Raw genomic sequence first — 17,614 nt, 5'->3', positions numbered from 1 at the left:
GGCAAGGGGTTTTATTCCCAATATTTCCTAATCCCCAAGGCAAAAGGGGGCCTCTGGCCTATCCTAGACCTGAGAGGACTGAACAAATTCATGAAAAAGTTCAAGTTCTGCATGGTATCCCTGGGAACCAACATTCCTTCCCTGGATCCCGGAGATTGGTACACCGCTCTCGACATGAAGGACGCATATTTCCACATTGCAATTTACCCCCCGCCCAGACGGTATCTCCGCTTTGTGGTAAATCATTGAGATTATCAATTTACTGTCCTTCCCTTTGGCCTCTCCTCGGCCCCTTGAGTCTTCACGAAGTGTATAGCGGTCGTCGCAGCTTCCCTACGGCGTTGTCGAATACATGTCTTTCCTTACCTTGACGACTGGCTTATTCGAGGGGCCTCCGAGGCACAAGTCATCAGTCATGTGACCATCATCAAGGACCTGTTCACGCGTCTAGGCCTGATAATCAATGGAGAAAAGTCCACTCTGGTGCCTATGGAGAGGATGGAGTTTATTGGGGCCATGCTGGACTCCAACCTTGCAACGGCCAGTTTGCCCCCACGTCGTTTTCAGGCTATAGTCTCCCTTGTACAAAGACTTCAGAGCTTCCCAACAACCTCTGCCCGCATTTGCCTTGGTCTCCTCGGTCACATGGCTGCATGCACATTCGTCACAAAGCACCCCAGACTGCGAATGCGTCCTCTCCAAACTTGGCTTGCCTCAGCCTATTGTCCGGGCAGAGACGCCATAGACATTATACTCACAATTCCGCTGAGCATTCTGGGCTCCCTTGACTGGTGGCGAACGTCATCCCTGGTGTGTGCAGGTCTGCCGTTTCGTCCACCGCAGCCCTCCACATCCCTAACAACGGACGCGTCGTCTCTCGGCTGGGGTGTTCACCTAGGGCACCTTCGCACTCAAGGCCTTTGGTCGTCCCGGGAGTTGACGTTACACATCAATGTCCGAGAGCTGAGAGCGGTTTGGCTGGCATGCCAAGCGTTCCAATGCGATCTGCAGGACCGTTGTGTTGCAGTGTTCATGGACAACATGACAGCCATGTATTACATAAACAAACAGGGAGGGACACGGTCCTCCCCCCTTTGTCAAGAGGCAATCCAACTGTGGAACTTCTGCATAGCCCATTCCATAGATCTAGTAGCCTTCTTTCTCCCAGGAATCCAGAACATTCTTGCAGATCCTTCCTGTCGCACGAGTGGTCCATCCGTCCGGACATTCTCCATTCTGTTTTCCGGAGGTAGGGCTTTCCCCACATAGATCTTTTTGCCTCCAGAGTGAACAGGAAATGCCAGGTGTTCTGCTCCCTACAAGGTCGCTCCCCGGGCTCCCTCTCGGACGCGTTCCTAATTCTGTGGAAAGGTCACCTATTTTATGCCTTCCCACCATTTCCTCTCGTCCACCGAGTTCTACTCAAGCTCCGCAGGGACAGAGCCCGCCTAATACTGATCGCTCCGGCATGGCCGAGACAGCAGTGGTACACCCTGCTGCTCCATCTTTCTCTGACAGAGCCGATTCCCCTGCCACTCTGCCCGGACCTCATCACATAGGACTTCAGCAGGTTTCACCACCTGGACCTGCAGTCCCTTCATCTGACAGCATGGCTGCTGTCTGGTTGAGCCAATCGGAGTTGCGTTTTTCCATCTCAGTGCAGCAGGTGCTGCTGGGAAGCAGAAAACCTTCCACGCGAACAATGTATCTCGCTAAATGGAAGCACTTCTCTCACTGGTGCACCCAGCATGACCTTACCCCACAAACTGTATCTATCCCCATTATCTTGGACTATTTATGGTCCCTCAAAGAGCAGGGCTTGGCACTCTCTTCTATAAGGGTGCGTCTTGCAGCTATTTCCACCTTCCATCCTGGGGAAACTGGCAGTTCCATTTTTTCTCACCCCATAGTTTCCAGATTCCTCTAAGGCTTGGAGCAACTCTACCCTCAGGTCAAACGCCCTACCCGTACCTGGGATCTAAACCTCGTATTAGCTAGGCTCATGGGTCCCCCCTTTGAGCCTTTAGCCACATGCTCGCTGCTGTACCTGTCCTGGAAGACAGCCTTCCTCGTTGCTATCACCTTGGCTAGGCGAGTCTCGGAACTTTGAGCATTGACTGTGGATCCCCCGTATACGATATTCCACAAGGACAAGGTACAGCTACAACTGCACCCGGCATTCCTCCCTAAGGGTGGTCTCTGCCTTCCATGTTAATCAGGACATCTTTCTGCCAGTCTTTTTTCCGAAGCCACATTCATCGCATCGGGAACAACAGCTGCATACTCTGGATGTCTGCAGGGCTCTCCCCTTTTACATCGAGAGGACCAAACCCTTCCAACGTTTGCCTCAGCTATTTGTAGTGGTGGCAGAGCGCATGAAGGGCATGGCAGTCTCTTCCCGACAAATTTCATCTTGGGTGACATCCTGTATTCGGGCATGCTATGACTTGGCTCACGTTCTGACCGGCCGTCTCACCGCCCACTCTGTTCGGGCTCAAGCCTCATCTGCCGTGTTCTTGGCCCATGTTCCCATCCAGGAAATATGCCGCGCGGCCACCTGGTCTTCCATCCACACCTTTGCATCGCACTACGCATTAGTCCAGCAGTCCAGAGACGATGCCGCCTTTGGCTCAGTGGTCTTACATTCTGCAACATCTTGCTCCGACCCCACTAACTAGGTAAGGCTTGGGAGTCACCTAACTGGAATGGATATGAGCAAGCACTCGAAGAAGAAAAGACAGTTACTCACCTTTGTAACTGTTGTTCTTCAAGATGTATTGCTCATATCCATTCCAAACCCGCCCTCCTTCCCTATTGTCGGAGTAGCCGGCAAGAAGGAACTAAGGGACGGATGGGCCGGCAGGGGTATATATCAAGTACCATAGCGGTGCCATTCCAGGGAGTGCCCTGCCGGCCAACTAAGTGTTGCTAGGGTAAAAGTCTTCCGGTGAACGTGCACGCACACCTAACTGGAATGGATATGAGCAATACATCTCGAAGAATAACAGTTACAAAGGTGAGTAACTGTCTTTTTTTTTTTTTTTTTTTTTATTGGTATATTTCCAAGAACCCAGAGGATTGAATGGGTATTTCCTCATCCTTTAGTCGAGGACAAAGTTGAATCTTAGTGATCTCTACTCCTAACTGTTTGTCAGGTGTTTGGTTTGTTTTTGTTAAAGACTTTTATTTTAAATAGATTTAACGAGGACTAGAAATTAGTTCCTCTCAATTGCTCAGGGTTTCACTTTCTGTATTTGACATAATCCTACTAGTTCTCCAGTCATCTGTAATCTACTAGGTAAAATTTCAAATGTAAAAACCTGTTTCTGAAGCAACCCTTATTTGGTCCATACAGGGTCAGTAACCCACCTGTTCTTCTTTGCCAGCTCACTCTTAACCTTGCAGAGCATAAAAGCCAGTTCAGAAGTGCTGCATGTATGCACTGGGATAAGTGATCCACTTGCTTGAAGCCCTTGTTGAAGAATGCCTTCAGACTGGGCCTGAGAATGTCTGTTGGAGCCAAAGATTTCAAGTTGGAGGATGTTGAAATACTCCAGATTGTGTTTTCTTATTATAAAATAAACTTTAGAGAATTAAGATAAAAGGTGAAAAGTTCAGCTCATTTCCTCCAGTAACTGGGTGTTTAGCTACAGCCTTGTACCCTAAGTAACTTGTGTTTGTGTTCAGTGGAGCTGCTCCTTAAGGCATGCATTGTCTTTGGATTTGATTGAGAGCCACAGAAAAGCCTGAACTTCTAGTATTCCTTATTGAATAATATCCTTAAATTACATCTGCAGATGGCTTTTTTCCTTGGACAGCTTTCTCCAGCTGCATTCAAATACAGCCTGTAACTAGGGAAATGGTTACAAAGACTGCAATTTCTTTAGTTTTGCTTGCAGGCCAGATCTTAAAACTCCAACCCAGTTTAGCAGTGCCTACAGGAGAAGTTGATGAGAGTCATAACTAATGTCAGTCTAGCTCTTCACTCTGGTAACTCCTCTTATCATACACTGCTCCTTACCCTTGGCTATGAGTGAATGAAAATTCTTTTCCACAAGGTCATCAAGGGACTGCCTCTTTCAGTGCAAAATGGTAGCCTATCCACATGATTCAGCCTAGATGACTAGAAAGCTCTTACATGTTTTTCAGAGGGTTACATTTACGAGTTGGCTGTCTTGAAACTGTGTTGGAGTTTGGAGTCTGGATGTCTTGGAACTGTGTGCACAGATCTTATGCAAGAATTGGAGGGGTACTGTGGTTTAACCTCAGCTTCTGCCTAATCACCGGAAGATGCAGTGGATTTCAGTGCTCCCAAGGCTGTGCAGTTTATGTATATTTATTGAAATGGAACCAAGGGCTATGAAATGTGTAACTGGTACGTATGTGAATTTACCGTGTTGGTTGTAAATCTTTTACAAGTAAAAGGATTATAATCCTCAAGGTGGAGGAATGGAACAGAGGCAGAGATGTAGAATACTTACTTTGCACGGAGATGTCATCTTAAAATAGAATGTATGCCAAGAGTTGTGGACATTTTCAGCTATTTGTGCTACAGAGAAATGTTAATGCTAATTGTTGGGGGTGGGGATGGACATTTTTGTCCTCTCCCTAAATCCTCCTGTAACCTGGTGTTTTTTAAACTTTCACTACCATGAACAAACCCCTTGGCTGAACTTGCTTCCAGTTCAAATTATTCTCGTCTACTTATTCATGTATGTTGTATGGTTGACATAAGTTATCAATAGATGTCTCACTTGACTTTATCCCTCCTCCATATTTGTGAACATAGTCTTCTTTTCTACACCTATGTTCTGAATAAAGTGGGCTTTTTTCCCACTAGAATCAGCACTACCTTACTGTTTTCAGCTCTTGAAACAAGGAGATGACTCACTAGCTAATCTGCTCCTTAGCTTGCATCATGGATCCCTTTCTTCATACCCGTTTCAGCGTTTATTTCTATTTTGCAGTACTTTGGAGTTCCTCCAGTACTATTGTGATAGGGGCTTATTAGTACCTAAATAGCTCTGCCCTTCAGTGGTTTGAACAAGAAGCCAGCATGTTCTCTCTGGGTGCACTTAAAATGCTGCTTTTGTTTCTGGTACAGGCTTTAGATCTGCCCTTTGTCCCTTCCACTTCAGAAGGGCCTGTCTATTGTCTTCTTCCATAGAGACAGCTGTCTTTTCTGTGACATCCATGTGAGCTTTAACCCTGAACCCTGCCAATTTCCACATCTCACTTTGATCCCAGTCTTGACAATCAGCTCCTGACTATGCCCTAAATTCTTGTTAATTCCTTCAGACTAATATCCTAGGCTTCTCTGTAGCGTTAGCTGTGTGCTAAGCACAGGAGTATTGATCAAGGATTTTAAACTTCATCATAACTGTGACAAGTGAAGTTACCGATGCACTGCTTTGCAGAACTCCTAGATAAAGACTTATATATTGCATAATACTAAATTGCTCTCAAACCTTTTGATGTCATCAAGGTGTGCTCCGGCAGCAGTTTGAAGAGGAGGCAGCACCTAATGATATATTGCGCTTTAGCAGTGTATGGAATATTCGTATTGAGAGTCATTAAGGGAGAGAGTAGCTTTTTATAGATTTGGCTATCACTTCCAGAATATGAAAGACAAGAGCCTCATCTGGGAAATAATAAACGTTTGGTTTAGTCTTTGTTCAGATGAGAGATGATGCTAGTAGGATTGATGGATGCTGCAATTTGCCAGTGCTGCAGTGTACCTTGAAATGGAGTAACAAATCTTTCTTGCACCTGCCCAGTCTGCAAAATATAAATGCCAAGTTTAAAATGAAAATTGAGAATAAATCTATAGACTCCGATCACTGCTGTTAAATATTCTAGCCTTCTTAGTGACAAAGACCTCTATCAATTTAAACTATGATGTACTATTGTCCTGAGTCTGCCAAGATACTGAAATAACTCCATGATGCAACACTGAAGCTTCAGCTCTGATCACTTTTGTCAGTATTAATGCTTTCACTGCACTGGAAACCTCTAGATAGTGCTTTTATGGCACATCTTGACATTCTGTGAGAGTAAGGTAGCAAATATCTGTTGGTATTTGGAGATCTGATGCCTTCAATTAAAGTGATGTCAGATGAAGTGTCTCCCTGAATGTAGTCTGTGGACTCCTGAGTTTTCTCTGAAATGTGGTTCATTAGACTAGAGCCCTCCATGTGTCTTTTGCTAAAATGTAAGTAGGTACAAGAGAACAAAACTCCATGTAGACTCTTCCTTGAGAGAGATCCCTGCAGATTTGTCGACTGTACCCATAACATCTTGAATTTGGATCCTGTCAGATTATAGCTGAGCTGTTAATAGGGCCTAGTTTATGCTGTTTTTGTAGTGATGTAACTATGTAGATTAGGGGTCTGATTTTTTTTTAACCAATATATTGATACAACCCCTGGAGTGGACACAGTTAAACTGACAAAAATGTGGCTTATCAGTGTTACTTATTCCCCTTCCCATCTAGTTGATAAGGTGTATGCCAGTCTAGTGAAGGCTGTACTGCTTTCCAGTGTTGACATGACCCCTTAGATAGGAGATCACCAAAGGACGTCTAGATCAGTGGTCCTCAAACTTTTGTACTGGTGACCCCTTTCACATAGCAAGCCTCTGAGTGTGACCCCTCCCTTGTACATGAAAAACACTTTTAAATATATTTAACATCATTATAACTGCAGGAGGCAAAGCAGGGTTCGAGGAGGAAGCTGATAGCTCATGACCCCCCCATGTAGTAATCTTGCAAGTCCCTGAGGGGTCGCAATCCCCAGTTTGAGAACCCACCTGATCTAGATGATGGAGAAACTGTTATTGCTAATTCAGGATGGGGGCACACTTTTTAGACACTCAGCCAATGGCCTACCTTGATGTTAGGTTTCACTGCAAGTCATTTAAAAGACCTCCTACAGCACAATCAAAGTACCTGTTGTAGTTTGCGAGAACTATGATAGAATGCAAGCACCCCACTGGAATTTTATCTGCCTAAAATTCCTCCTGTAGGATCAGCTGGATATAAAGTATTTACGATATGCTTTGAAAAATTTCTGCCCAAGTGAAGTGAGCTGTTCATATGTAGCTTGTAAAGCTTGTTGCATGCTTTGGGATACGTGGCTGGAAGGCACTGTATAAATCAGTTATTGACCCTAGTAATCCTCACATGGGAGTGGCTTTGGCTGTATCTCTACTGGATTCTCATTTTCATGAGAGCCTCTAAAAAAAGTAGACATCTTGCATTAAATGTTTAGATTCTTTGCTTGAGCTAATGAGCTCAGAATTGTAACAAATTCCTTGATGTGCTCATATATCACAGCACAGAAGTAAAATTTCTCCACTGTTATGATACCTGTAACAGTCAGGCACAATGAGATAAGTTTAGCATTAGTTCAGCCTTAACTTTGACTTTTATCTAAGCTCTGTCAGTTTGTTAAACCTTTAAAGGGACACAGTTAATCTTAAGAGTTGACATATTTCAAAAGACTTCAGTGTCTGATTAAACTGCATGTCCTTGAACTTTTAAAAACATTTTTCTGCTTCCCTTTTGATAAGGATTAGCTCAGCAAGGGAGAAACTATAAGGGGGATTGTGAAATAAACTATATGCAAATGCAAAACTACTGAAAATATTTTTGCTAGCTTCTGTTTGTATATTAGGTGTTGCCTGTAACTACATTGGGTACAAAATTTCCAGCTAGAAATGTGTTGCTGTCCCTTTAATGATTTTTAATAAGTTTGTCCAGGGATCTGATATGTCCTTCTGCAGATGAGATGGGCACTTACGTTTTCTTCCTACAACTCCCTAGAAAGCTATATTTGCTGAGAGCCCAATGCTAATGTGATGGGGATAGAGTCCAGAGTTCTAGTATAAAAAATGAACTGAAAAGGTACCCACCTTAACGATCAGGTCACTCTTGACCTGAGTGAGTGAAAAGGACTATGCAAAAGTTGTCAGTGCAGCAGTGAGAGACAACCAAGTGGGTCTCTGAGATATAGCAATGGTTCTGTTATCTTGAGTGGCTTTGCTGTCGCATGAAAATCGAAAGCCCTCAAACTTGACTTTTGTCAGCTGTGTAGTTAGCTTTGGACCAAATCCAGAGCCTACAGCCAGGTGGCAGGGCTGTTTGGACTTAGTGCAATAGGATGATAATAGAACTGCTGTAAACAGGACACTCCACCCTGTCTCGACTTCTCTCATGCACCCACTTTGTCACGCTGGAAACGTTGTTTTACTGTCTCCAATGCTTTTTTTAGATCTATTCACTTTGACTGGAGGAGGGTAGCCCTCATCCAACACAAGCCCTGCCATCTGACTTCCTCCACACCCTTCCCCATCTTAGATTGCTACTGCCTTTAAGGGAACAACACTGTCCACTTGCAGAATTGACCTACTGCAGTGGCAAGATGCTCCATCTGAAAGAAGGAATCGTGGTACGGCCACTCACATATTGCAAGTAGGCATTCCCTCCTCAGGACTTTAATCTGTGCATTTGTGATTCCTCTGTGCAACAGGCATAGCTATCTTAAGAGACTATGTTCATGCCCACACTCATTTCTCGTGTATGCTGTAGAAGTCATTTTAGAATGGAGAGGAGCTGATATTTGCCAGACCATCCCCACAGTCTAATTGTGTTTGTAGATGGAAAGGCATCAGTCCTCATGTATCAGCAGGTGATGGCTATTGCAACACAGAGAACCTTCAGTGGTGGTGTAAAGGGAGTTTCTGGGATCCAATAGGCGCTGACTCTGGGTGCTCTGGAACTGGAGCACCCATGTGGGGAAAAGCCTCCCATATCAGCTCTCCCCCTCCCCACATCTCCCACCCACCATGATCAGCTGTTTCACAGTGTGCAGGAGCTCTAGGGGGGAGGAATGAGGATGTGGTGTGCTCAGGGGAGTGAGTGGGAAGAGGTGGAGGGGTGTTGGGGGTGGGGAGGGAGGGAGTGGATTGGGGCAGAGTGGAGGCGGGGAGGTTGGACCGGCACATTAGAAAGTCAGCACCTGTGCTGGGATCTCTGGGATGTAGTGGACTGTGGGGTGGTGGAGATGGGAGCAGGAGGTTGTCCAATTATGGTAGCAAGTTTAACTCCTCTTTTGCCAGAAACCTATTCTTGGGGAGCTGCATGAGTGGAGGGGACAGCTGATGCCATATATAATTGAGATGCAAGTGATGCAGCCTGTGAGGCAGTGACTCACTGAAAGGAACTGCTAACACTTGAGCAGGTTTTTAAACTAAAATTAGGGTGGTGGTTTTTCTCAGGCTGAGAGTTATTTAAGGCAGGGACCATCTCTTCATATTTCTACATGTCTGTCCACAATCCAATCTGAGAGCTTCTAGGTCCTGTTGCAGTACAAATATTAATCTTTTCCAGCCCTACCACAGGCCTCTATGGCAAGTTGCTTTTTGTTTCCACTCCTTCTCACCTGGAACTCAATTTCCATTACTTCTGTCATTTTTAGATGACAGATTAAGTTGATGGGGAATCTCACCGGAAACAGAGGTTAGTAAACAGATGGCAGCCATTTCTGAGCACTTAGGATGCCATGTGGCAAGGATTGAAAGCCTCTGTATATTGAATCATTCGGTTACTAGAGTATTTTTACTAGAATTGTTAGAAATTTATAGAAATATTAATACTAGAGTACAGGCTTAATTTACACTGTGAAACCAAAGTGCTAAATTGTTTTTCACCCACTGTGCTCTGAATTTGGGGGATTCATATATAAAACACCTGAACCAGGGCTGTCCAAGGCCTCATTGACTCTTTGCCAAGAGGCCAGTGTGCTGATTCTAATTTGCATATTAATTTACATGTATAATCAAACTAAATGCAAAAAAACCCTAGTGTTGACTTGAGGTTGCATGTTCCTTTATAGAATAGAAAATGCTCATTTGACTTCATCAGTAATAAAACCCTGCTGTTCTGTCACTGCACTGCAATTCCAGGGAGAAGGAGACTACACTGTATTGTCAGGCCACACATGGAGTGCACACCTACTTTAGAGCTGACTAGGAATGTAATATGCTGGGGGCTGAGGTTATATGTAACATGTCCCCTCTTTCAGTGTGCCTGCCAAGAGAGAAGTTTGGCATTCTGTACTCTTAGCTGTTGGCATGAAATAGAAGCACGTCTGTGCACACAGTTACTGACATGGGAACTTACACTGGTGGTGTTTACAGAAGCTTTTCTGTTCGTCATAAAGCTGCAATTGTGAAAATATTCCTCTCTGAATAGGCAATATAGTTGTCCAGTGGACTGAGCATGAAACAGAGCCAGGACTCTTCTGAATTTTTGTTCTGGCTGTGACGCTGACCACGTCACTTACCCCCTATGCTTCATATCTGCTTTGTAAAATGGGGGTATGTATTTACTAACCTCCCTTAATGCTTACATAACTCCTTTCATTGGAGGATCCCACAGTGCCTCAAGTAAATACCTCCTTTTTTACATATAGGGAAACTGAGGCACGCAGGCTCCGGCTTGCATGCAGTGTCATTATCTTAGATTAGAACCCAGGTGTTACGACTCGGTAGTGTACTTTGGCCACTAGGCAACATTGCTATGCAGGCTTAATAGATGTTTGCACAGTACAGCATTAATGCAAAAATATTGTATGTGTGTCGAGTATTTCAGTATGCCATTGAGCTGTGACTACATTGAATTCTTAAGTTCGACTGGAATTTCTGATCAACAGTTTCAAGCAGGTACTTCAGCACTGATTTAAAAGTTCTTGCACTAGGGAAAGAATCTTACTGTGATAAACATTAGCAAAGATCTCTGTAGTGGGGGCATTTAGGCAGATTTCCCTTCCCTGACCCAGCTAGCCAATGACCATGGTGACTTCTGACAGTTGAGGATGAATAACAGGACTTTCATTGTGGTCTAGATTCAGGCTGGGAGATGGCAAGTGAGAGCCTACAAGTTTTTGCTACTATAATGGCATGAGTGCAGTGGATTAATTAGAAATAATAGGACTTCTCTTGTTTCCAGTAACTGAACTAATTTCTCTATCCCTATCTGTGCATTCTGGTTACTCTCATAACCATCCCTGAAATGGATTTTCACTTGGTTGCAGTGTATCAAATAGAAGACATTTAAACACTAAGTGTTAGTTGTAGGCAGAGAGTTAAATTTTTTTTGCTTTTTTCTTCTAGCTAGCGTTCCATGTGCTACTGCTGTTGAAAAGACATGCCGGACCAGAGCACCCAGAGTGAGGCGCACCTCTTCGCTCGATACCATCCTTGGATCGTACCTCCTAGGACAGTGGCCACGGGATGCTGATGGAGCTTTTGCTTCGTGCATGAATGACAAAGCTACCCAGGTATGGAAGGTACCTTTTGCAAGGTCTGAGGTAGTGGAAGGGTTACAGAATGCTGAACTGGGGCTGCATAAACTGATTGTCAAAGAAGACATCAAGCTTTTGTCTGTTCTACTGCAACTTTCTAGGAAGACCTTCCCCTCTTACTACTTAACCTCACTTCACTGCAGTTTGGTGTGGAGTTAGAATTCCCTTGTCCTTGTCTGGAGGCAGATGGCCTCTGGTGCTTTGCTTCAGTACTGGCTCAGTGTTGGGTTTTGTGTTTTTTTTGTTTGTTTTTTTGGTGGCTTGCAGCTCTGGGCCAAATCCTCATATAACACTCATGGGCTCTGTGCCACAGCAAGAAGTCAAGGGTGCTCCCACAGAGGACTTGCTCAATGTGAGCCACACAGCACTCTGCTGTATAGTGGAAAGGCTCCAGACTTTGAGGAACTCTTAGCCACCTGTAAATATTACTGTATGGCAACAGATACTGGCTCTGCATATGGAGAGGTGGAAGAATTTAGAAGGATAAGAGCATCCTTAACTCACTTAACTAGCCATTTATTTAGCACATTAAAGCTGTCTATTAATGGAGTGTTCATTCTCCAGCGGTTTATTACTTACTGGGCTGTTTGCAGGAAATTCTTAATTGGTTTCCAGGTTCCACGTTCAGGGGTTGGAGGGCATTCTGAACAGAAAGGGAAGGAATTCTTTCGCCTTGTACCTCTGGGGTGGGAGATGAGGGAGCCGGTCTCTTAAAGCCTATTGGCACCAGAAAGGAAATTTAACCATAGTATTTAGGATCTACAACTAAAATGTTAACTTTTTTTTTGGCATTTGACCCTCTTTCCGGGCCCTCTTCTCACCAGTATGTTAAAAGCTGATATGTTCATCTGACCCCTACTTCCCATGTGGATTTAACTGGTGTCCCTTAAGCAAGTTATGCCAGTGAGGTAACAGTACCTTCCATCTGACTGTCTGAAAGCTCTCTGCAAACAACAGCTCCCAGTACACCTGTGAAATAAGTAATTATCACCACTATTTTGTCGATGGGGAAACTGACAGGGTTAGGAATTTCCTGGGAAAAACTAGATTAGGCCAGGGTGCTGGTAAAATCCTGGCTTATGCCTGATTTAAACTGGGAAAAATAATTGCATCAGTATCCAGCAAGAGCAGCAAGTATAGAATGAATCTTTTTTTCAAATTTGGGATACATCCATTCAGAACTGCAAAAGGAATAGGCTCAGTGTGTCCAGTGCATCAGAGTTGGTTGTCTTCTACAGAATGTGGCATGGCCGAATGGACCTGGACTGCTAGGCTGAAATTCTGTGCACCCGATTGCTTAATACTTCAAGCCTACCACTCTGCATTATTGTTTTCATATCGAATGTTTTCAACTTTTGTTTATACAATATTGAAACCTGAAATGAGTCACAACCTGTAGAACTTCCTTGAGCAAATACTGAACCAAAATGTGTAGACATTCCAGTGTTCGGTATTCTTAGTAATATGCCCACTGCAAGTTACTTTTCTTTTGTACAGCTCTAAAGTAACCTACTGCCCTACGTAGCCACAATTTGACTATAGAACTAAAACTAAGTGTAATGTGGTGTGCAGTAACACATCCGTTTTTAAAACAGAAAATGCCTTAAACAGAGGCTAACTAGTTTTTCCTAGGGTGGTAAAAAACACAATTTTACCTGCTAAAAAACACCTCTGGTAAATACCATGCCATCCCTGGAAACTGAGACACATAGGTTGTGACTTGCCTAGGTGTCACACTAAACTTGTGGCAGAGCTTAGAGTGGAGCCCAAGCTTCATAGCTGCCAGTCTTGTGCCTTATCCATATCACGTTCTTCCACCTGTCATCCCATTCTAACTTTTACTGAGCAGCAGGATAATCTGTGGTGCTGTTCTGCAATTTACCAGACTGAATTTGTCAGTGTCTTCTGGCACAGTGAAGCGTACTCCCTGGAACTTCTGGTGGCCTGTGCATGTTTACACCTTTCTTTAAATAGCTACTGATCAGCTGTTTTGCAAAACTCTAGATCTGCTAGCTTAAGGTGGTTAAGTGAGATGCAGCTGCAGGTCCTGAGTGCGGGGGCGAGGATGGCAGCAATATACATGATTGGAGCTTGTGGTTTCATCTTTCTTGCTGCACAAAGCATTTTGTCCCTTCTCACTCTGAGAGGAAGTGGTTTTTGCCACAGTTAGTACAACAGGTTCTGTAATTTCCTTCTCTGCTGACAGACTTGGCCCTAGAGAGGTAGGAGGCACATGCATGCTCAGTCTTCAGGCGTTCCCACTCCTGCAGTGTTCCTTCTTCATTTTTAGGCTCTGTTCTTCTGATGGGAGCCTTCAAGCAGTGCTAAGTGCTCTGGTGTTAAGGTTCTCTAGCCCTTGGAGTGCAGAGCCCAGTGTAGATATCTGGAGCCCACTAAGGTGGTGAGGGACCAAATGCAGCTTTGGAGTATAACACCCCACACCTACTATGAGCGTCCAGTAGCATTTTACAAACAACTTGGAATAAATTGTCTTGAATATGTTTCTTAGCATTGGTTCATAAGTACATGAGGTGTCCAGCATTTTAAGAAGTTAAATTACTTTAACCGCAGAGCAATAGCAGCCCTGGAAGCTGCAATTCAAGCATCCCCATCAATGTCCCTGCTGCTCTGACCAGGTTGCCGAATGTGGGGTTGGGTCAGCCCCATGCCGATTCAGTCTTGGATCTGGCAGACACTAGTTTGTTTCATGGAAACCACTAGCAACAAATTTCAAGTGTTGCAGCGAACACAATTTTTCACTTATTTGAAGTGGGCAACTGGATCCAATCTGCTAACATAAGAGGACTTCACTTAAGTTTTTGGTCTGGTGACTACCCTTCCTATCTGCATGCCACATCAGGCGACAGTGCTGCTGCTGCAATCCCGAAGAGGAACCCCTGAGTAAAATCACAAGGTTGTTGGTGGAAAAGCAGAATGTTAAACTGCCAGTGGTCCTAAGGAGTCCAGCTCAACCTCTGCTATTCAGTGAAAGTTGGAGCACTACCTGTAAATCAGCTGTATTCGGTTATAAAGCTTAATCTGTCAGAGGAAACCTTGTACCTGTCTGGATAGCTTGTCTTGTCCCTCTGGCTTGGACTGTAACCTTTTAAGCAACATTCTGCAGAGAGGATTCTGCAGCCTTAGTGACTCAACAGGGCTGTTTTAAACAGCTGCTGTTTTTGCAATGACCTCTCCAGGGAGGTCAGTTGAGTTGCTTGGAGAGAAACTGTTCTCAGGCCTTTGCACCTTCTGGCAGCTTGTCCAGTGAGGGCTGAGGAGGAAATTAACATCAATCCCTCCCACAGAAATGGCAGGGAGGGGAATGACTTGGGATGAGTGGTTTGTAATGGGTTTAAATGCGGTGGTGGGGAAAACGACTGCTGACATTTGAGTGAGGTACCTTGGGACTCCTTTCTGATCTCATGGGTGAGATATTAGGAACTGAAGTTCACTGTCCAGTACAAGGAAATTCACATGCTTTACCTAGCTGGAGATTGGCAAACAGTTTCTTTTGATGATTGAAATATAGTTGTCTCTTGAAAAAACAGTTCTGTAAAATAGTGCTGAGGTTGTTTCCCCAACAAGTTCAAATTTGCTCAGTTTACTGTCAGTCTGGCAGACTCAAATGGGATCTGAGTCAAGCCAGATTCTGGTATCACTCATGCATCAGAACCAATACAAGACTCTGGTAGCCAACTTCTGCTTTTGGTTACACGTATGAACTTCCACTCAAGGCTGGACAGGTGTAATGGGGAAGAAAAATCTAGCCTAGCGGTCAGAACATAACAATTTGCTCTGAGATGTGCTGACTCTGCTAGGCTAACATGAGTGAAAAGGAAAATATGTACATCACTCCCGTCACCAGATCTGACTGGGTGTATGTGGGAGGCAGGAGATGTCATTTATACATGCCTGCTTTTTTCTCTGGCTGTGCGTAGCAATATTATTCATCACTGATATCTGAGCACTTGTCAAAAAGATAAAGCCAGTGGCTCGAGTGGTTCTCTCCTTGCCTATCCCAGTACAGGAAGAGGTAGGTTCAAAGAACCACAAGTTCAAACAAACATTGCTTGATCTCAGAGTATTAACATTCAACTATTTTCTGATCTGTTTTACTATGCATAGTACTGAGACCCAAAATGGTTAATCCAGAGCTGAAGGAAAAACTGGAATGTAAGTGTGGATGCACAGTACTTGTTCACTTTTTTCCTAGGAGGCCTTATCCCCTGCCTAGAAGACAGTAAATTTGGTGGGTGCAGTCCTAAATAATCTCTCTTCCCTTCAGACTCCAACATCCTGGCATGAAGTGGAAGTCGGGAAGGCCAGTGCCAGTACTCATAAGCGTTCTGCATCTTGGGGTAGCACGGATCACCGCAGAGAGGTAAACAGACCCCCTTCTACAACTTACAACCGATAAAAATCTTACTCATTATGGACTATACCTTGCCCATAAAGTGAGGAAAGAGGGTATAACTGAAGCTGAGATATTTAAACTCCCATGTGCACTCATTAGCCCTTAGTTTGAGGGCTGCATGGCCTAAGCAAAGATTACATGGCAGGTCAGCATGCTCTTCCTCCCTCACCCACCCTTTGTTTGATAAACTGCAAGTCCCTCCTCTAGCCAGCTTCCATGTAAGGAGGTTTGCAAGTGATGCACTGAGCTATGGGCATGGCCTCTCTGACTATAACACCAACCCTTGGGGTGAGCTCTATTGAGTCCTGGTTTAGAGCTGATGCTGTAAATGGAAGACTAATATTCCTGGACCCTTGGAAAGGGAAAGCTGTCTACACCTTTCTAAAATGGGGGAGTTTACCATTAAACCTTTGGAATAACGTCCTCCCCACCCTCTGAGAGATGTCCAAGGTTTGTTCTAGCTTGACTGAATGTGTCCCTCAGTCTTATAACTTCCTGTGGGGGGAACATTGGGGAGGGGATGGTGAATTTTAGTTGAGTCCTGTTTTCTTGTCCAGTTTAATATACACTGAATTTGTTTGCTAGATTGCTAAACTGAAGCAGCAGCTCCAGCGAACTAAGCTAAGTGGCAAAGAGAAGGACCGGAGCTCCCCACTTCAGGGGGATCACGCTGTCCTTGGATCAGTCAGGGTACGTTTCATGTTTCCCCTCCTTCCCAATCTGTTTTGCAGTGTACCCTACTTAGCCTGGGGAGCACAGTCCAGTTCTGCTGCCAGATTACAAATTCAATTTCCAAGTGGTTCTCAGTTTTGTTTAAATTCTAATATCCAGTGTGGTGGTTTTTAAAAAACAACAACCTTCCCCACGTACCCCTTAAGGCTTTGGACTGCAGTCAATGGGTTTAATATACACACTCTCCTATCAAGGTTTTCCCCAACCAGCTGGCTTCCTAGAACATCCTGGCTGAAAATTCAGAGCTGTGGGATAGACAGCTGTGCATGGAGATCAGTATGAGTTTGTGTGGCTGCAGTGGACTCTACACCTCAGTCTGACTCTGTGTTGTCACAGGACTCCCCTCCTGGACTCCCTCCTGCTTCTCCTGTTTTGAAGCTCAGCCCCTGCTTACATAGGAGCCTGGAAGGACTAAACCAGGAGCTGGAGGAGGTGTTTGTGAAGGAACAAGGAGATGAGGAGCTTCTCAGGGTGAGTTGTCCCTTCAGGGTAGAATCATAAGTATCAAGCTGGAAGGGACCTCGAAGTCATAAAGTGCAGTCCCCTGCACTAAGGCAGCTCCTAGTAAACCTAGACCATCCCTGACAGGGGTTTGTCTAAGCCTCCAACAATGGAGATTCCACAGCCTCCTTGGAAGCCTATTCCAGAGCTTAATTACCCATATAGTTAGAAAGTTTTTCCTAATATCTAAGCTAAGTCTCCCTTGCTGGAGATTAAGCCCATTAACTGCTTGTTCTGTATTCAGTGGACATAGAGAACAATGGATCAGTCTTTATAACAGCCATTAACGTTTTTGAAGATTTATCAGGTCCCCCACCATCTTTTCTCAATACTAAACAAGCCCAGGTTTTTAACTCTTCCTAATAGATCAGGTTTTCTAAACCTTTTATCATTTTTGTTGTTCTCCTCTGGACTCGCTCCAATTTGTCCACATCTTTCCTAAAGGATGGTGCCCAGAACTGGACACAGTACTCCAGCTGAGGCCTCACCAGTGCTGAGCAGGACAATTACCTCTTATATATAGCACTCCTGTTAATACACCCCAGAATATTAGCCTTTTTCACAACTGTCACATTGACTCGTATTCAGTTTGATTCATTGTAAC

The 17,614-nt window shown here is 44.5% G+C and overlaps 1 protein-coding gene across 7 annotated transcripts in view; it reads left to right on the top strand.

Annotated features, from left to right (window-relative positions):
* The window catches only part of FAM117A (family with sequence similarity 117 member A), a 35,478-nt gene that overhangs the window by 11,752 nt on the left and 6,112 nt on the right, over window positions 1-17,614 (top strand). For 3 of the 7 annotated variants that reach the window (XM_032791489.2, XM_032791488.2, XM_032791491.2), the window contains exons 2-5: window positions 11,173-11,339; window positions 15,649-15,744; window positions 16,363-16,467; window positions 16,846-16,980. In XM_032791489.2, the coding sequence (XP_032647380.1) occupies window positions 11,173-11,339; window positions 15,649-15,744; window positions 16,363-16,467; window positions 16,846-16,980 (503 nt within the window). Of the gene's footprint in view, window positions 1-8,396; window positions 8,471-9,138; window positions 9,240-11,172; window positions 11,340-15,648; window positions 15,745-16,362; window positions 16,468-16,845; window positions 16,981-17,614 lie in introns of those variants that run through there. The other 4 variants (XM_075059615.1, XM_032791492.2, XM_075059617.1 and 1 more) reach the window with 3 other exon arrangements.

The sequence above is a fragment of the Chelonoidis abingdonii genome, chromosome 21, assembly GCF_003597395.2.
Source record: "Chelonoidis abingdonii isolate Lonesome George chromosome 21, CheloAbing_2.0, whole genome shotgun sequence".
NCBI classification, from domain to species: Eukaryota; Metazoa; Chordata; order Testudines; family Testudinidae; genus Chelonoidis; species Chelonoidis abingdonii.
Note: the sequence above shows the minus strand (reverse complement) of the source record. Positions and strands in the feature narration are given on the sequence as shown.